This window comes from Puma concolor, chromosome F2 (genome assembly GCF_028749965.1).
Source record: "Puma concolor isolate L17-30 chromosome F2, mPumCon1.1.hap2, whole genome shotgun sequence".
NCBI lineage: Eukaryota > Metazoa > Chordata > Mammalia > Carnivora > Felidae > Puma > Puma concolor.
Window position 1 is genome coordinate 3,488,352 of NC_141684.1, and position 21,074 is coordinate 3,509,425.

The following is a 21,074-nucleotide window of genomic DNA, read 5'->3' on the forward strand; positions in this document are numbered from 1 at the left end:
CATGTCCATTTAGCAACTGTTTCAACTGTTGGCCAATTTCAGCTAATTCAAATTTGCTTTCCTGTTTTCACATTGAAGGGATTTTCTCCTGCCTATAATAAAAATAAGCAAGAGGCGCCCGAGTGGCTCAGTTGGTCATAATCTCATGGCTCGTGAGTTCGAGCCCCATGCTGGGCTCTGCGCTGACAGGTTGGAGCCTGCTTGGGATTCTCTCTCTCTCTCTCTCTCTCTCTCTCTCCCTCCCTCCCTCCCTCCCTCCCTCCCTCCCTCCCTCTCTCCCTCCCTCCCTCCCTCTCTCCCTCTCCTCTTTCTCTGCCCCTTCCCCACTGGCACTGTCTCTGTCTCTCTCTCTCAAAATAAACTTAAAAATAAATAAGAAGTTTGTGCTTACAGTGAAGGCACCGTTCTAAGGTGCTGTTTTTTTTCTTAAACAGCTTTAATACAATTTACCCTTTTAAAATATACAATTCTGTGGTTTTTACTGTATTCCCAGAGCTGTGCACACATCACCACATCAATCTTAGGACATTTTACTGCCCTAGCTAGAAGTCCTGTGCTCCTTAGAAGTCACTCTTCACTGCCTCGTCCTCCACACCCCCAATCCCAGACGCTCACTCACCTGCCTCTATGTATTTGTCTCTTCTGGACATTTTAGGAAAATGGAATCAGACAACATGTGGTCTTTTGTGACTGACTGCTTTCACTTAACACAATGTCTTCAAGGTTCATCCATGTTGTAGCATGAATCAGTACTTTTTTCATTGCTAATAATATTATTCTGTGTGAATATACCACTTTTTGTTGACCCATTCATCAGTTGATGGACATTTGGGTTGTTTCTCCTTTTTGCCTGTTGTCAGTAATGGTGCTGTGGATGTTCACGTACAAGTTTTTGTGGGTGAATGTTTTCAGTTCTCTTATCTGTAAGCCTAGGAAATGGAATTGCTGGATCATGTGGTGACTCAGTATTTAACTTTTTGAAGAACTGTGAGATCGTTTTCCAAAGTGGTTGTACCATTTTGTATTCTCATCGGCAGCATAGGAGAGTTCCGATTTCACTACGTCCTCACCAGTGCTTGTTACTATCCTGATTATTGTCATTCCAGTGAGCAAGAAGTGGTATCTCATTGTCCTGGAGATTTGCATTTCCCGTATAGCTAACTATGCTCAGCATCTTTTCATTGTGCTTCTTGGCCATTTGTATATTTTCTTTGGAAAAATATCTGTCCAGATCCTTTATCAAACATTTTTTACTTGAGTTACTTGTCTTTCTCTTATTGAGTTGTAACAGATCTTTTTATATTCTGAATACAGCTTCCTTATCAGATACATGATTTAAAAATTTTTTCTCCTCTTCTGTGTGTTGTTGTTTTCACTTTCTTGATGGTGCCCTTTGAAGCAGAGACATTATAAATTTTGATGAAGTCCAGTGTGTCTGTGTTTTCTCTGTTGCGTGCCATATATAAACATATAAAGCAACCTAATCCTTACAAAGATTTTAGGAGATAGTTACTGTTGTGATGCCTCGCTTATAGATGAGGAAATCAAGATGCAGAAAAGTGCATTGACCTGCTCAAGGTCACAGCTAGTAAGTGGTGATGTGGCAGTTCAAACCCATGAGTTTGTCTCCAGTATCTGGCCTCTTAACCACCATACTCTGTTCGTTTCATTTATTAAATCATTTATTAAAAACTCTTTGCCTATTTGATTTCTTACTTTTTTTTTTTTTTTTTTCTCATTGGGACCTCATCTCTTCATTCACCTTGCAGAGTTCAGTGTAGGTTTATTTAGGTTTAATGCAGGTGGAAGCATTGCTATGAATGAATTTCTGCATTACTCAGCTTCCAGTGAATTGTTGCTAATTGACCTAAGAAAGTTGTGCTTCAGGCTTTTCTAGTCATGACACTAAAAGGAGAGTCATGACTACAGAGCATTCAGACAAAACATTGGGTTGATTTCATTTTGCTAACCAATGAAATAAACCCCCAGTGTTGAAATAGATTATAAGTCTCCCAGAATAGGGTCACTCTCTTCCTTATATTCATTTTGTTTGCTTATAGTGTTTAGACAGTGCCTTTTGTCCAGCAGATTAGTTAGAACACTGTGACCATGATCACCGTCCATAGTAACAGAATTAAAAAAAAAAAATTTTTTTTAACGTTTATTTATTATTGAGAGACAGAGAGAGGCAGAGCATGAGCCTGGGAGGGGCCGAGAGAGGGGGAGACACAGAATGCGAAGCAGGCTCTAGGCTCCCAGCTGTCAGCACAGAGCCTGACGCGGGGCTCGAACCCACAAACCGCGAGATCATGACCTGAGCCGAAGCTGGACGCTCAACCGACTGAGCCACCCAGGCAGCCCCGTAGTACCAGAATTTTGACAACAGTATCTGTTGTTTGTTTCACAAGGGAAAAGATAACGTAGAAATACTTCTCAGATCTATTTGAAAAGCCTGGAACTTTGAGAAGAATTCCACGAACCATACAAAGCTGTTTTCACTAATTTTAGATCTATCTAAGACATTTTATGGTTACATAGCAGAGTAAATTTCATGAACTAGACTTGACAAGGGAAGTGTAATATTGATTATTTGTTTTAATTAAAATATTCTGCCTTGGTTAAACTAATTAGTGCCGTGAGTAAACAAATATAAGCTTGCATTTGTATGTGGTGTGAGGATAGACTTCCCCTCTATTTCAATCTGCTTTTCAGAGCATTTTTGTAGCTTTTCAACAATGTTCTAACTTTAGAATTCTATTTTAAAAAATCATCACTTTGTCTAGTGCAGTTTGTACTGGGTTTAACCTGTCTTATGCTCAGAATTCTACCCTCTCCTGGATAAAGATTTTCCTCTCATTATACTGAGTTAGTGTCAGAGTTACAGGAATTGTGATTTCTAGGCCTTTCCTCTCCATGTACCTGAAGTTGGTGTGTCAAATATGATTTTCCTTCATTTCTTGAATTTTTATTATTCAATTATAATTTTTTTTTTCAACGTTTTTATTTATTTATGGGACAGACAGAGACAGAGCATGAACGGGGGAGGGGCAGAGAGAGAGGGAGACACAGAATCGGAAACAGGCTCCAGGCTCCGAGCCATCAGCCCAGAGCCTGACGCGGGGCTCGAACTCACGGACCGTGAGATCGTGACCTGGCTGAAGTCGGACGCTTAACCGACTGCGCCACCCAGGCGCCCCTATTCAATTATAATTTTTGAAAATGGGTATTTCAATATTTTATAGATTTCCGTAGAAACTGCACGTGTTTGCGCTTTTAAATTTTTCATTTATAAACAAATGTACTCATTTGTTGTTTTTTCACTAGCTATTTGTTTACTTCTTTATAATTTTTTTCAAGTTTATTTTGAGAGAGAGAGAGAGAGAGAGAGCACACGCGTACCTGCGTGGTAGAGGGGCAGAGAGAGAGGGTGACAGAGGATCCAAAGTGGGCTCTGTGCTGACAGCAGAAAGCCTGATGCCCGGCTTGAACTCATGAACCACGAGATCATGGCCTGAGAGGAAGTGGGATCCTTAACCACTCAGGTGCCCCTACTGCTTTATAATTAATTCATGCAATTTTAGGTGTGCATGCTTTTAAAAGTACCTCATATTTCCTTGTTGTAAAAGTCATGTTCATTGTACAGAATTTAGAAAATAAAGGTAAACAAAATAAATTTAAAAATTAGTGATAACTTTCCCTCCTAGGGATAAGTTGTAATTGGTTTTGAAACTGGGGAATGTAAGTCCTCCAACTGTGTTCATATTTTTCAAATTTGTCTTGGCTGTTATGGGTCCCTTGAATTTCCCCATGAATTTTAGGATTCAGCTAGTCAATTTCTACAAAGAATCCAGCTGGGATTTAAAAAAATTTTTTTTTTTTTTAATTTTTATTTTAGAAAGAGGGAGAGAGAATGCAGGGAAGGAGCAGAGGGAGAGAGACAACCCCAAGCAGGCTCCACATTCAGTGCGGAGCCTGACATGGGGCTTGATCCCATGACCCTGGGATCATGACCTGAGCTGAAATCAACAGCTGGATGCTCAACCAACTAAGCCACGCCAAGCGCCCCTTGTATTTTCCAAATTTGTCTTGGCTGTTATGGGTCTCTTGAATTTCCCTATGAATTTTAGGATTCAGATAGTTAATTTCTGCAAAGAATCCAGCTGGCATATTGGTAGAAATTACATTGAATTTCTGGATCAATTTGGGGAGTATTGCCGTCTTAAGAATATTAAGTCTGGGGTGCCTGGGTGGCTCAGTTTGTTGAGTGTCTGACTTTGGCTCAGGTCATGATCTTACGGTTTGTGAGTTTGAGCCCTGTATGAGGCTTGCTTTAGATCCCCTGTCCCTCTTTCTCTCTGCCCCTCGCCCAGGCATGCTCTCTCTCTCAAAAATAAATAAACAATAAAAACATAGTTAAGAGAAAGAATATTGTCTTGTGATCCGTGAACAAGGGTTGTCTTTCCATTTATTTAGGTCTTCTTTAATTCTTGTCAACAGTATTTTGAGTTTCCAGAGTATCATTTTATGCTTCTTCGGGGGTTAAATTTATTCCTAAATATTTTATTCTTTCTGAAATGATTGTGAGTGGAAAGGTTTTCTAAATTGAATTTTCAGATTGTTTATTGCAAGTGTGTAGAATGTGTGGAAATAACAATTAACTTTTATGTATTGCTCTTAAATTCTGCAGCCTTGCTGAACTCATTTATTAGATGTAATAGTTTTTTTTAGTGGATTTTTAAGGATGTTCTATATGCAAGATCATGTCACCTGAAAATAGGATTTTTTCCTTTTCAATTTGGATGCCTTTATTTAATTTTCTAGTCTAATTGTCATGGCTGTAACTTCTAGTACCTTGTTGAGTAAAAGTGGTGAGAGAGGACATCCTTAGCTTATTCCTGATCTTAGAGTGGAAGCATTTAGTTTTGTACATTAAGTATAATATTAGCTATAGATTTTTCACAGATGTTCTTTATTTATTCCCTACTATTCCCAGTTTGTTGAGTGTTTTTATCACGAAAGAATGTTGAATTTTGTCAAATGCTTTTTCTGCATCTTTTGAGGTGATCATGGTTTTGTCCTTCATTCTGCTGATAGCGTGTATTATATTAATTGATTTTTGTGTGTTAAACAAGTCTTGAGATAAATACCACATGGTCTTATTGTAGAATCATATTAAATGTTGCTGGATTCAGTTTGCTATTATTTTCTTGATGAGTTTTGCATCTGTATTCATGAGATATTAGCCTGTAGTTTTGACGTCTTTCTGATTTTGGTGTCAGGCCCATAGAATGGCTCATGTTCTTTCCTGTTATATTTTTTGTGAAGAATTAGTGTTAGTTCTTTAAACATTTGGTGGAATTCACTAGTGAAGCCATTGGTGTCTGGGCTTTTTTTTTTTTTTTTTCTTTGAGAAACTTTGCTGGTTTAATCTCTTTATTTGTTATGGGTCTATTTAGTTTTTCTGTTTGTTCTTCAGTTTGTTTTGGTATCTTGTACCTTTCTAGGAGTTTTCTCATTTCATCTAGGGTATATAATTTATTGGCATGCAGTGATTCATAATATCCCCTTATAATCCTTTTTATTTTTTATTTATTTAAAAAATTTTAGGTTTATTTATTTTGAGAGAGAGAGAGAGAGAGTGAGCAGGAGGGGGCAGACAGAGAGAGAGAGAGAGAGAGAGAGAAAATCTTAAGCAGACTCTACACCATTAGCATGAAGCCTGATATGGGATTCGAACTCTTGAACCATGAGATTATGACCTGAACTGAAACCAAGAGTCTGATGCTTAACTGACTGAGCCACCCAGGTGCCCCATAATAATCCTTTTTTAAAATTAATTGATTTTAATTAATTAAATAATATTTAATTAATTTTTAAACTTTCTTTTATTTTTCTTTTTTAATTTATTTTTTAATGTTTATTTCTCAGAGAGAGAGAGGGAGGGAGGGAGGGAGAGAGAGACAGAGCATGAGCGGGGGAGGGGCAGAGAGAGAGACACAGAATGCGAAGCAGGCTCCAGGCTCTGAGCCTTCAGCACAGAGCCCGACGCGGGGCTCGAACTCACAAACTGTGAGATCATGACCTGAGCTGAGGTTGGTGCTCAACCGACTGAGCCACCCAGGCGCCCTTCCTTTTTATTTTTTAATGTTGGTAGTACTGTCCATTCTTTTAGCCCTGATTTTATTTTAATTTGTAATTTTTTAAAATTTTGTTATTTATTTATTTGTTTACCTACTTTATGTAAGTAATCGTTACATCCAACGTGGGGCTTGAACTCACAACCCTGAGATAAAGAATCCCATGCTCTTCTGACTGTGCCAGCCAGACATCCCCTTTCATCCCTGATTTTAGTAATTTGACTCTTCTGTCCTTTTTTGGGGGGCATTTTGTCAATTTTATTGATCTTTTTTAAGGAACCAACTTTTAGTTTTGTAGATTTTTCTCTATTTTTAAAATGATCTATTTCAATTACTTCTATTTTATAAAGACAAAAATCTTTATTATTTTCTTCTTTTGCCTTGATTTTAGTTTGTTGTTATTCTAGTTTCTTAGGTTGTTGACTTGAGGTCTTCTTTCTTTCTTTCGTTTTTTTTTTGAGTAGGTATTTACAGCTATAAATTTCCCTCTAAGCACTGTTTTTGCTGCATCCCGCTTTTGGCATATTGTGCTCTTCTTTTCATTCAGTTCAAAGTATTTTCTAATCTCTCTTGTGATTTCTTCTTTGACACATTGGTTATTTAGGTGTGTGCCATTTAATTTGCAAATGTTTGTGAATTCCCTAAATTTCCTTCCATTTTTGATCTCGATATATAAGTCTGTTGTAGTCAGAGATCGTACTTTGTGTGATTTCAGTTCATTTCAACTTGTTGAGATATGTTTTATGGTCTAGCACGTTGCCTCTCCTGGAGAATGTTCTGTGGACGCTTGAGGAGAATGTGTATTCCCCTCCCGTGCTCCCATCGGGTGGGGCGCTCCATAGGTCTGCTGGTTCTACTTGCTAGTGACTTTTTCCGGTCTTATCTTATCTCTGCTCTGGGATTTTTACCATGCTTCCTCCAACTTCCTTCCGCTTGCTTAAGAATCACAACTCCTTCAGTATTTCTTCCTGAGTCAGTTTCTAACTCTCTTGATATATCACCGTTCTTATTCTGGGATTTCTACTTTTTCAGGGAAAAGAAATTAGATCCTCATGCTAGACTTGGTTCATTATGAAGGGTCTGGCAGTCGTCACAGTGTCACTTTTATCATGGGGCCCCTGCGGTGATGTTTTCATTGCAGTGCATCCCTTCCCAGCGCCAGCCAGGCGGCTGGCTTGTTGGAGGAACGTGGTGGATGTTATGAGTGGAAGAATCACTGTTCTGCTTGTGGCCTATGATCTTGGTCTGTGATGTGTCTTCTCCAACTTCATTTATATTCCTAAGTGTGTATGTTGTAGTGCTCTTGTGTTTACAAAAACACATCCTGTTTTTTTGTATTTTAAATTAAGATGTTTTTAGGTTTTATTTATGTAGCTACGTATATGTGTGTGTGCATGTATGTATGTGTGTGTGGGTATGTATTTATTTAAAATTAAAAAAAAAATTTTTTTAATTTATTTTTGAGACAGAGAGAGACAGAGCATGAATGGGGGAGGGGCAGAGAGAGAGGGAGACACAGATTCGGAAGCAGGCTCCAGGCTCTGAGCTGTCGGCACAGAGCCTGACGCGGGGCTCGAACTTACAGACTGCGAGATCGTGACCTGAGCTGAAGTCGGATGCTTAACCGACTGAGCCACCCAGGCGCCCCTAAAAAAAAAATTTTTTTTTAAATGTTCATTTATTTTTGACAGAGAGAGAGAGACAGAACATGAGCAGGGGAGGGACAGAGAGAGAGAGGGAGACACAGAATCCGAAGCAGGCTCCAGGCTCTGAGCTGTCAGCACAGAGCCCAGTGCGGGGCTCGAACTCACAGACTGCGAGATCATGACCTGAGCCGAAGTCGGACACTCAACCGACTGAGCGACCCAGGCACCCCTAAAATTTCTTTTTAATGTTTATTATTTATTTTTGAGAGAGAGAGAGAGTGAGACAGAGCGCGAGTGGGGGAGGGGAAAAGAGAGGGAGACACAGATTCTGAAGCAGGCTCCAGGCTCCCGGCATCAGCACAGAGCCCAATGCGGGGCTTGAGCCCACGAGCCCTGAGATCATGACCTGAGCCAAAGTCGGATACTTAACTGACTGAGCCACCCAGGCGCCCCCGTATGTATGTATTTATTTGTTTGAAAGTAATCTTGGGGTGCCTGGGTGGCCAGACCTCTATGCCCAGCATGGGGCTTGAACTCATGACCCTGAGAGCAAGAGTCCCCTCCCTGCTCTACTGACTGAGCCAACCAGGTGCCCCCCACATCATGTTTTTTTAAATTTTTTTAATTAAAAAAAAATTTTTTTTTAATGTTTATTTATTTTTGAGACAGAGAGAGACAGAGCACGAATGGGGGAGGGGCAGAGAGAGAGGGAGACACAGAATCGGAAGCAGGCTCCAGGCTCTGAGCCATCAGCCCAGAGCCTGACGCGGGGCTCGAACTCACAAACCGTGAGATCGTGACCTGAGCTGAAGTCGGACGCTCATCCAACTGAGCCACCCAGGCGCCCCCCCCCCCCCACATCCTGTTTTTAATAGATTTGTTTTGTGATTGAATTTACCAGAATTATAATTATTTTAACTTCTGATTTTGAAATAACTTAAAACTTCCAAAAATTTCAAGTTTCAAGAACAGTGCGAAGAAATCTGACACTGTCTTCATCCAGATTTACCATTGTTACCACTTGTTTTATTATTTGAACTCTGCGTGCCTATATACAGCTTTTAGGGCCATTCAAGAGTAAGTTGCAGACCTGTTGCCCCTACCCTGAGTAAGGTAGTGCGTTGCCTAACGACAAGATCATTTACATACAAAAACATAGGGTGGTGATTAAAATTGGAAAATTGAAAACTGGGAGAATACTGTACTCAGTTTTCTGTACTAACCTGTTGTACTAACTGGTGCAGTTCAGCAGTTCTGTCTCTCGAGTCAGGATCCAGCTCAGGCTCACACATTGCATTTTGTTTTCCCGTCATTTAGTATCATTTAACCTGGTACAGTTTCTCAGCTTTTCTGTGTCCTTTGTGACACTGATATTCTGAAGAGCATAGACCATTTATTTTATAGAATGTTCCTTAGTTTGGGTTCCTGAAGTTGCCTCATGATTATGATGTTATGCATTTTGCTAGGGTGAAGGATGCAGAATAAGGGGTGTTTTGTCTTCATTGCATTGTATCAGGGAACCCGTGAGGTGGGTTTGTCCCATTATTGGCGATAACTTTGTGGAGTTGGCTAGGTTTCTCCAGGGTAAAGTTAACTATTTTCCTTTTTGTGATTGATGAGTGATTTGTGGAAAAACACTTTGAGACTATGTAAATACCCTATTTCTCATCAAAGTTCTATATAGCAGTTGGCATTTACTAAAGATTTTTACCTGAGTTGTTGATGGTTGCCAAGTGTTGATGGTCTAACTTCATCATTACTTATCCACTTATTAGCATTCTAATGCAAGTAAGAGCTCCTCTGTCCTTCTCTCTCTTCCTTCCTTCCTTCCTTCCTTCCTTCCTTCCTTCCTTCCTTCCTTCCTCCCATTTGTCGATTCATCCACCCCTCCCACCACCCCTCCCTCCCATCTTTCCATCCGTCTGTCCATCTGTCATTACTGTGGACTTGTGGATCTTTATTTTATTCAGTGAGTTCTAATCCATTGCTTTCATTCTTTATTATATGGTCCATTGGCTAGATTTGATCAATGGAAGCTCTTCAAGCTGGCCTTGGTATCCTTTATAAGTTCCCCATCATTTTTTGAGCACTTCTTTACTTTCTGGATGGAGATATTTATGTACATTTTATACTTTCCCTGACCCAGCTTTGAAATCAGACACTCCTCTCCAGTGTTCTAGTTCCTTTTGTTGGTGAATGGTATTTAGAAACCAAAACCTGGGCACTAAATAGGCTTATTGCTTCTACACCCTTTGAGAAGTTCATAGGTCATCTAGAGTTCATACTCTGTGATCTCTAATTCCCACCCGAACAAACCCCAAGGAATCTTTCTAGTTTTTTCCTGTTTATATTCATATCTTCCTTCTCCAACAGTGGGAAATCTGGCTCCCACTATTATCAGTGTGCACTCATTTTCTCAGTCCTACAGAATATAGAACGTCAGAATTACTAACCAGTATCACTACAAAAACAAACCTTTAAGTAAAATTTGAGAATTGTTTGTGCTCTCTTTATCTTCATACTGAGGATAAATGTGCAAGGTACTGTGATCAGAAGCTGATTGGGTTTGTTCTTGAATCTCCCTGTCAATGTAATTGTGTTATTACTTTGAAATACTGTTGGGCTCATTTGTTTCTGCTTGTATGCCATATAGGGTTTCCCTATCTTTACTGATTGATTTATTTTTTTTTTTTTACTACTATATAAAACATGAACATGGTTCTAAAAGTCAAAACCTTACAAAAAGTTATATCCAGAGAAGGGTCACTGCCTTTCTTATCCCTCCCACCTGATTCCCATCTACCCCATAGGTAACTAATCTCATCTGTTCCTAGTTTTTCATTCTTGTAGGGGTTATTTGTGTTTTGTGTGTGTGTGTTGTTGTTAAAAAAAAAAACAAACAACCCAGATAGATGTTCTTATTTCTATTTCTTGTGCATATGACATATATTCTTTTATATTTGGCTTTTTTTGTTCTGTTTATCAACATATCTTGGAAATCGATTCCTATCAGGCTCTGGAGATCTTCCTCCTCCATTTCCGCAGCTGTGACACACACAGTGTGTGTGTGTGTGTGTGTGTGTGTGTGTGTGCGCGCGCGCGCGCGCAGCTGTGACACACAGTGTGTGTGTGTGTGTGTGTGTGCGCGCGCGCGCGCGCGCGCATGCGTGCGCGTGCACGCACCTGCACCTGCACCATATTCTGTTCACGTCTCCTCTGCATGGACATTTGGTTTCCAGCATTTTGTAATTACAGGTGCTGCTGCAGTGAGTAGCCTCATCCATATGTGCCGCTGTGTTACTGGGCTTGTGTCTTCATCATAAATTCCTAGAAATGGAGTTCCTGGGTCAAAAGGTTAAAAAATATAGACACACTTACTAGATTTTACCAAATTTCTCTCCACTGGGGTCGCACCACTTTGCACTCACAGGAGCCGTGCAGGAGGGTGCCTTTTCTCCACGAGTTTGTCAGCCGAGCTCCTTGTTGACTTTTACGCTTTGCCAGCTCGCTAAGAGTGAGAAGCGATGCCTGCTACCACAGGTGATATCCAGCATCTTTTTAAATGGTGAGGGCCGTCTTTGTGTTTTTCTTTTATGAATTGTCTGCTCGTATCTTTGGCTCATTTTTTTCTTTTGGGCTTTTAGCTTTTTGTCTCTCAATTTTATGACCTCTTTATATATTAGCGCTCTTAGCCCTTTGTGATATATATTGCAGCTATTTTCTCTCAGACCGTCATTTATGTTTTGGCTTCATTTGTGGTATTTTTGCAGCATTGCCACATAACCGAATTTATCAGTGTTTTAAAACTGCGCTTGGATTTGCATCATATTTAGAGAGCTTTCCCTCTGTCCAGGTTTTAGAGGAATTCACCTATGTTGTTGAACTTCTTTTATGGTTTTCTGTTTTATATCTGGATCCCAGATCATTTGGCATTTACTCTTGTGTTTGGTGTGAGGTCTGTTTTCATCTTTTTCCAAATGGCCATCCAGAGGTCCGTCCCAGTACTACTGATGAAAAGGGTCCGTGTCTGCCCCGGTCTTTGACGTGCTGGGGGAGCTCACTATGCGCTCGCCTAGTGTAACATCCAGACTTACTGGCGGCACTGTCTTCCTTGCTGTCCCTCCGCCGACGGGGCGGAGTATCCACGTTGCGGGGCTTTCCTTTATAGCAGGACAGCGGCTGTAGGTGTGACCCAGCACCGCTGCCGGCATCTCCACCGCGCCAGTTGACCCCTGCCTTTTCTGAACACCGGTGTTTCTCTTCTCTCTCACGGTTTTGTCTTTCTGTCCCCTGCCTCCTTTGTCTCTGCTTTATGCCCTCTTATTTCTGCTTTGCTTTCCTTTGTGTCTGTTGCCTTTCCAGCTTTGTGCCTTGTACGCAGTCTTGCACGCAAGCGGACTCCGTAACTCTCTCCCTGTCTCTTGGATGAATGGATGATGGTTGGATGGACACCTGAGAACCCGTGTGATTATGTTGTTTTCCCAACTTCTCTGCCCACGTTTTCCTAACTGTGTTCTCTCTTTTCCTCCCCTCCAGCCTGGCTGTCAGCCTGGCTGTTTCGTTGATTTTTCCCGTTTGTAGACTCCAGGCTATAGCCTTGATGACTCCTGGTTCCACTGGTCCACATTAACGTTATGTGCGGGCTGTTGACACTTTGTAGATGTCAAGAAAGATTGCATCTATCGCATACCAGTATTTTTAGAGCTTCTTATTCTTTTATTGAACAAAATTAACTCGCTGTGACCCACTAAGCTGTCTTGTGAGCTCTGCCCTTGTTAGTTTCTGACATACTGTGCTGTTCTGGGCTGTGGTGTGGGCGTGTACCCCCCCCCCCCCCCCCCCGTATTGGCGTTGAAGGTCATCATTGAACGAACCCTCATTTTCAGTGGTGCCATTTCTGTAAAAGATGGAGTGGCATTTCCTCCTTCTTCCTGGTTGGAGACGTCTTGATCATGTACTGTTCGGAAGAGAGGAGGTACCATATGAAGAGCAAAGGACCCGCTTCATTCTGGCCCCTCTTATCTTTCCCTCCCTTTCTTCAAGGGAGAAGAGTAGAATTTAAGGACGTAAAGATAAATTGTTAGAGCCTATTAAATAAATCAAGACTGCCTATTACTTATTAAATATTTTAGCCAGAAATAAGTGTATTATATATAGGAAAACATGCAAAGCACAATCGTACAGTGGTGGAAAATGTAGGCCCAAGTTCGGATCCTACCCTGGAGTCACTGGCTCTGTAATTTTGAACACTAGTAAGGATACTCGGCCTCTCCAGGGCTTGTTTCATCACCCGCGGAAATGAGATACACTAGGAGTGCCTTCTTCCTAGAGTGGCTGGGGGTTGTGAGTGAGGACCTGCAAAGTCCTTGTTAGCACAGGTTCTGAGTCCTTCTCAGTGCAAAAGAACGTATCTCTGGCTGTGATGATGGTACAACCACTCTGTGTAAGTGCTCATTGCTCCAGAGGGGTGTCTTGTGGCTCGGAGGTGGAATTCTCAGTTCTGTAGCACTCAAGAATTGTGTCATTGGGCCTCAGTGATTGGAATCTGTTCTTTAAAAAATGTATATTTTAGGTTTTTTCGAGAATGCCCTTTTCTTTTATTATTTATAGTTCTACCCTCTCATCCCTTGCTGTGATTTTCACAAAATCCAGAGGAAACAAGATCCTAAGCCACCTGCCTCTTCCTGGTCCCCTGTGGTGGTTCTTTCTTCCCCAACGAGAGGAGGGTTTTGTGTAGGAAATTTTGTTTCCCTTTTCTTGGAGTCTTTCTGTCCGTTTGTCACCTGTCCATCTGTCTTTCTATCCACTTGCTCTTCTGTCTTGTTCCCAAAAGCATTTGAGACAGCTTAGAGAAGAACAGAATGTCAAACAAGCAGGTGAGAAGATGGGGCCAAGGTCAGAAGCAAGGGTAGGAGACAAGCTGGCACGAGTGGGGCAGGCATTGAGAGGCACGCCTGTGTCCTATGGATTGTCGGGATGGGCAGCAGCCTGTGCCTGAGACCCCAGCAGGCGTGAAGGCCTGAAGAGTTTGTCCCGGTGGTAAACTAGCAGCTTAGCAGGAGCCCAGCTGTTCCTGTTACCGAGGCTTGGGAGAGTCGCTTTTGTGTTCTGTGAAATCGAAAACTGCTTCATCCTTTTTTTTTTTTTTCCCTGTCCGAGTTCCATGTGTAGTTGGTTATGTTCTGTAAATGGAGATTTCTCCAGAACTCTCCCCCACATTGGTCTGATGGCCGGGGAATTAGGTGGTTCTGCTAATTGATAGGCAGCCAGAAATAGACAATGACGACCACAGAAAGGATCCTAGCATTTATGAGTTCTGTTTCTTCAGGGCTGGACGGTTCAGAAAATGCTTTCATGTAGTTGGTGGTCATTTGAGGAGACAGTGTGGCCTCCTGCTGGCACTCAGAGTGTAGAGCTGTGAGATAGTGCTCGCCACTGGCGTGGTCCTCCAGATGCCTAAGCTGGTTATTGTGAACACGGTACTTTTCTATAATGCACTCCATGTTCTTTAACAGAAAATTTCAACAAGGAGGAAAACTTACTTTGAGTCACTTAACATTTCATATGGTGCTTCGATGGTAAGACTTCTAGGGGATATACAGGCTAGGAAGGGGATACATAAGCTAGGAAGGGGGTATATGAGCTAGGAAAGGGATATATACGCTAGGAAGGGAATATATGAGCCAGGAAGGGGGTATATGAGCCAGGAAGGGGGTATATGGGCCAGGAAAGGGGTAATGTGGGCCAGGAAGGGGGTATGTGACCGGGAAGGGGGTATGTGGGCCAGGAAGGAGGTATGTGAGCCGGGAAGGGGTATATGAGCCAGGAAGGGGGTATATGAGCTGGGAAGGGGATATATGAGTCAGGAAGGAGGTATATGAGCCAGGAAGGGGGTATATGAGTTAGGAAGGTTTAAAAAACAGCATCATTATTTGAATTGCAGTAGGGAATATTTAAGTTTTATCTGGTTTGTGCCCCTCTTTCAAACAAAGAAGCAAGACAGAAAAAGCAAAAGATTATTTCTTTTCTTTCTTTTGGTTTGCAGGTGCCCTCACAACCAATGGCATAAATCCCGACACCAGTGCTGAAATTGGACGTGCTAAGAACTGTCTGAGTCCCGAGGACATAATTGACAAATATAAGGAGGCCATTTCCTATTACAGCAAGGTGATTTTACTGCTTCATAAATCCCTTACATAATTGTGTTGTTTTAATCCGGGGTTCCTGGTTTACACTGTGAAATACTGCAGTACATCCCAATTCTTTGGGTCTGTAAGTATTCATGTATCATTCTCTAATGCATGATACTATATACTAAAACACTTCTTTATTTCTGATTCATAATAGTGTGAATTTAATATTTGGAAAAAGGGGAAAAAGGACGATCATAGCCCCACTACTCGGAGATAACCATTTTAACATTTTAATATCTATTTTCTGGTCTTTCTGTCAACATATATTGCCTATATTATAAAAAACGGTGAGCACCCTGTACTTACTGTGTGGAGACCTGCATTTTCCATGTGGTGTGTCTCTGTAGTTAAACCTTCCACGGCCTGATTCTTAGTGAAGTGGGCGGCATTCCATCTTTTGGATGCACCCTTCTTAACACTCTAGGTTTATTTATTTATTTACTTAAATGTTATTATCTATTTTTGAGAGACAGAGAGACATAGCATCAGCGGGGGAGGGGCGGGGAGAGAGGGAGACACAGAATCCGAAGCAGGCCCCAGGCTAGGCTGTCAGCACAGAGCCCGACGCGGGGCTCGACCCCACGAACCGGGAGACTGTGACCTGAGCTGAAGGCAGATGCTTAAGCGACTGAGCCACCTAGGTGACCCTTGGATTTAAAAAAAAAAAAAAAATTTAAATTTCATATCTACTTTCTGAAATACTGAAAACAAGAAGTCAAGCTGTGTAGAAGAGCAGTAGCAAAAGCAGAAGATGAAGCCTGCCCACCTCTCCTATCCTTGTTTCTTAGAGTAACAGCCGTTAACAATTTGGTATATCTCTCTTGTGACCTTTATGCCTGTGAAATGCATATATGTGTGTATGTATATCTCTTATTTAGGAAGATGAGATTATGCCGCATGTGTTATTCTGCAACTTGCTTTATTCACTCACAGATTCATCCCAGATGTCCTCCCACTGCAAACCTGCTTGATTCTTTTAGATAGGGTGGAAAGTCTTCTATGTTTTTTTTTTTTTTATGTTTATTTATTTTTGAGAGAGAGAGAGAGAGAGAGAGAGAGAGCGTGTGAGAGGGGGAGGGGCAGAGAGAGAGGGAGACACAGAATCTGAAACAGGCTCCAGGCTCTGAGCTGTCAGCACAGAGCCCAATGCGGGGCTCGAACTCACCGACTGTGAGATCATGACCTGAGCCGAAGTCGGACGCTCAACCGACTGAGCCACCCAGGCACTCCAATTTTTAAAAATTTTTTTAAAAATTTTTTTCAACGTTTTTATTTATTTTTGGGACAGAGAGAGACAGAGCATGAACGGGGGAGGGGCAGAGAGAGAGGGAGACACAGAATCGGAAACAGGCTCCAGGCTCTGAGCCATCAGCCCAGAGCCTGACGCGGGGCTCGAACTCACGGACCGCGAGATCGTGACCTGGCTGAAGTCGGATGCTTAACCGACTGCGCCACCCAGGCGCCCCTTAAATGTTTGTTTATTTTTTGAGAGAGAGAGAGAGACAGAGTACGAGGATGGGAGGGGCCGAGAGAGAGGGAGACACAGAATCCTAAGCAGGCTCCAGGCTCTGAGCTGTCAGCACAGAGCCTGATGTGTGAGGCTCAAACTCACAAACCGTGAGATCATGACCTGAGCTGAGGTTGGACGCTTCGCTGACTGAGCCACCCAGGCGCCCCTCGGGTGGAAAGTCTTCTAAAGTGTGGATGTAATCATTTGTCAACACTTTTGTAAGAAGCCATCAGGAACCCAACACGGGGAGTAGACAGCACCTAGAGCAAAGCGAAATGCCTGCTCCCACAGAGCTCACTGCTTGCTCTGATTTCCTAAATTCTTACCTTTTGATGGATGCTTAGGTTTTCTCACTTTCCCCTGTTAGGAAAAAAATGCATCAGTGAACATTCTTGTACATATATTCTTGTGTGATTATCCCTTTCGTTATGATTTCTGGAAATTTGGGGCTCCTGTGTGGCTCAGTTGGTTGAGCGTTCGAGTTCGGCCCAGGTCATGATCTCAGGGTTCGTGGGTTCGAGCCCCGTGCCTGACTTTGCACTGATAGTGTGGAGCCTGCTTTGGATTCTGTGTCTCCCTCTCTCTCTGACCGTCCCCCACTCACGCTCTCTCAAAAATACAAAAATTAAATATTGAAAATTAAGAAAAAAAGATTTCTGGGAATTTAATCACTGGATATGACATTTACACTTGTGATAAGTTACTTTCAAGTTACTCCCCAAATTCCTTCTCCAATAGGGAATGAAAAGGTATAGATTTATTTAACTGATTCTCTTCTACGAATATTATTTCATTTCAGTTTTTCTTGCCACAATTGTAAACAGTGCTGTGATAAACGCCCTGGTAGAGAAATCTTTTTGGATTGATTTATTTTTTTATTATTTTTTTTAAGGAGATAGTACCTAGAAGTGGACTTGAGTCAAAGAGCATACATGGTGTTTTTAGAGTTTCCTTACACATTGCCATAGTGTCGTGCCAAAAGGGTAACAGTCTGCTCTGTCACAAACACCAGCTATTGTATCCTTTCAGAGTATTTGTCACCGTGATGGGTGAAAGTAACTTCCCATTGTTTTAGTTTGGATTTGATTACCAGTGAGATATTGGACAGTTTTTGCTTCATAGCATTTATGTTTCTTATATGAATTACCCATTTGTGTCCTTTGTACACATTTAAGTTAGGGTGTTTTTCTTGTTGCTCTGTTATAGCTCTTTATATATGGTGAATACCAGCTTCTTTTCTTTCATTGACGCCTATTACTAATCTGTTTCCTAAGGTTGCTTGCCTTTGATTTTGTTCAGGAACTTTTCTTTTCTTTTTCTTTTTGTGGTCAAAACATGTTTCTAATATAGTAAATTTTTTCCTTTTGGGTTTTCACCTTTGGTATTATGCTTAGAAATACCTTAACAATAACATGGAACTCTTTTCTTCAGTTTTTTTTTTTTATAATAAAGTTTATTTATTTGAGAAAGAGAGTACGTATGAGTGACAGAGGGACGGAGAGAGAGAATCCCACGCAGGCCCCCACTGTCAGTGCAGAGCCTGATGTGGGACTTGAGCTCATGAACCATGAGATCATGGCCTGAGTCGAAATCAAGAGTCCGATGCTTAACTGATTGAGCCACCCAGGAGCCCCATCCTCATTTTTTTTTTTTAATCTTTAAAATGGGGATGATGATAGTACCTATCTGAAAGTGTTGTGGTGAGGATAAGCAGAGTTAAGTATATGGAAAGTATTGTATTTGATGAGGTTAGCATTTTAAAATATTTATCTCCTCACCTGTAATTTATTTTGTGTACATTATGACACAGAAATAGCATTTATTTTTTCCAGGTTACTATCTACTCATTCCACCACAATTTATGGAATTCATACTTTTTGTCTCTGATTTGAAATCCCACTTACACTGAATACATACATATATTGGAGTCTAATTCTGAGCTTTTTATTCCTTTCTACGAATTTCTTTTCTTACTCCAGCATCATGATATTTTATCTCCTGTGGTTTCTTTAATATATACTAGTGTGTCTTCTTTTCTTTAAAATCCCTTCCTCCCATCCTAGATTTTCTTGGCTAGTATTATGAATAATAATTCCTCAAGAATCCTGAAATATTTCGTTCATCTCACACACGCACACACACACACACACACACACACACACACACACACGAAACAGTTTGGAATTTTCATGGGGCTTAAAGTAAGTTTTGAATTATTTTTAGGAGAACTCCTATCTTTGCAAAATTACTGTCTCTGTCGAATATGTTAATGTCTCTGCACTCACACATCTTATTTTAAGTCCCGCAATACAGAGTTGCAGGTTTCTTCGTAGAGAACGTGAGCATTGTTTTTAAGTTTATTTCTAGTTATTGCATGTGTTTTTGTTAATTTGGTGGATGAGATTTTTTGCCATTATATTTTTGAACTGCTTATAGCTGAAATGTAGAAAGGCACATTGAGGTTTTAATATTCATTTTGTAACTGGCTGTTGAAAAATCTTAAATATTAAGTACTTTTTTCAAACTCCTTTCTTTTCTGTCTTTTAAACTTTGTTTCCAAGATTATCAAAATGATCATAGCTAAGTTCTGTAGGTGGGCAGACAGATGGAGAGAAGTCACGTGGCTCCTGTAACTAATCCTAGCAGTTTGGTGACTGCCTTTGGACTAGAGAAGCAGAAGGAGCCAGGGTTAGACCAGGGAAGGCTCTGAACGTGCACAGGAACCAGGCTCTCCTGCCTTTGTGGCAGAGCCCTGCGGGCATGGCAGGTGGATGGCTCTTCCCCAGCCATATCTGATGGAAAGTTAGTGGCTGCCCACAGCACTGTGTTAGTAAGAATTCGAGACTTCTTGGTGGGAGAGACTTGTCTGCCGTGGGCACAGCAGGGGAACCAGGTGGCCGTGGGTCTTGAGTTTTCCAGTCCCCAGAGTGGAAGGAGCAGCCTCTGGAGTAAGACCGAACTGGATTTGAGTCTCTCCTCCACTGTGTCTGTGCCGTCTGACCTCGTTTCCTTGGTATGCTCTCTCAGCCCCGGGTTTCTTTTCTCTCAAATGGTGAGGTTAAGGCCTACTGCATCAAGATTTAAAAAAAAATTTTTTTAAATATTTATTTATTTTGAGAGAGTGAGAGCAAGAGAGAGCGAGCATGTGAGATAGTGGGAGAAGGGCAGAGAGAGAAGGAGCGAGAGAATCCTGAGCGGGCTCCATGCTGTCACACAGAGCTCAATGCGGGGCTCGATCCCATGAACCGTGAGATCATGACCTGAGCCGATAGATATCAAGAGTCAGACGCTTAACTGGCTGAGTCCCCCAGGCACCCCTGCATCGAGTTTTTAATCAGAGTAAACAATTTATACATGTAAAATGCCTACTACCGGGGCAGACCCGTTTGTATTGCTCAATAAAAAAACGGTCATCGTCTGTCCTTCCTCCGTTGAGTACGTGCTCAACGAGACATCTGGGGAGAAGCCCGTTCCTAATATTGTGTATGTGATGCAAGCAGACAGAGCAAGTGATATCTTCCTTTTTCTGGTTGTAGTTCTGTTCATTTGCCTCGTTTTCCTCTTAGCTCCTTGTCTTTCCTCCTTTACGTCCTCCCCCACCGTGAGACGACAGTGGTATAAGAATCTCTGTGTACTTCTCAGATTTGATTTGATCGTATTTGATTTGTACACACGTGCCCACACGCACACACACACGTGCACACGCACACACATGCACACACACGTCAGGCTGCCTCTCACTTACCAAGGGAGAGGCACCATCTTTCGGTTTTCATTCACTGTGAGTGATAGTGAAATCTTGTAAGCAGATTCTTGGTGGCTTCACAAATGATTTTTTATTTGATTTCTGATTTGTGGCCGAGGAAATTCTCTTTTATTAGAAGAAATGAAATGGAGACATAGACATTCTCCCGAGACATTGGTGTCATCGTATTTATAGTTGGAGGGAACTTTAGAGAGCATATAGCCTCATACTTTTTCATAGGTGAGAGACTAAAGCCCAGAGAGGGTACGTGACTCGATTGAAGTCACACAGTGACGGCTGGATTGGGAGGCAGAGGACCCTCCACGCTTGAGCTATGGTGTCGGGCAGAGTTCTCGGTGTTCACCTACCTTTAGCTATGTTCCTGTGGCCTCTCAAGTGAAGGTCACTTGGTTCCTATCCAAGTACTAACCAGGCCCGACCCTGGTAGGTCACTTGGTTCCTAATGGCATGTTTGCTCCATATTAGTTCTGGAGTCAGATGGACACAATTCAAACCTTGTCTCCACCGGTTGTTGTGGGGTCAGATGGATGCAATTCAAACCCTGTCTCCACCAGATCCTCGCTTTGTAACCTTGGGCAAGAAACTTTTCTTTTTTTTTTTTTTTAATTTTTTTTAATGTTTATTTATTTTTGAGAGAGAGAGAGAGAGAGAGAGAGACAGAGCATGAGCAGGGGAGGAGCAGAGAGAGAGGGAGACACACAGAATCCAAAACAGGCTGAGCCACGCAGGCGCCCCAAGAAACTTTACTTTCTTAAGTCTCATTTTAGAACCTAACATAAGGATAATATTTATTTTAGGGTTTTTGTATTAGAATTGAACGAG

General features: G+C 41.6%; 1 protein-coding gene across 6 annotated transcripts in view; it reads left to right on the top strand.

Moving 5' to 3' along the window:
- The window catches only part of TRAPPC9 (trafficking protein particle complex subunit 9), a 568,037-nt gene that overhangs the window by 32,060 nt on the left and 514,903 nt on the right, over nucleotides 1-21,074 (top strand). For all 6 annotated transcript variants that reach the window (XM_086696009.1, XM_086696010.1, XM_086696012.1 and 3 more), the window contains one exon: nucleotides 14,829-14,950. In XM_086696009.1, the coding sequence (XP_086552135.1) occupies nucleotides 14,829-14,950 (122 nt within the window). The remainder of the gene's footprint in view (nucleotides 1-14,828; nucleotides 14,951-21,074) is intronic.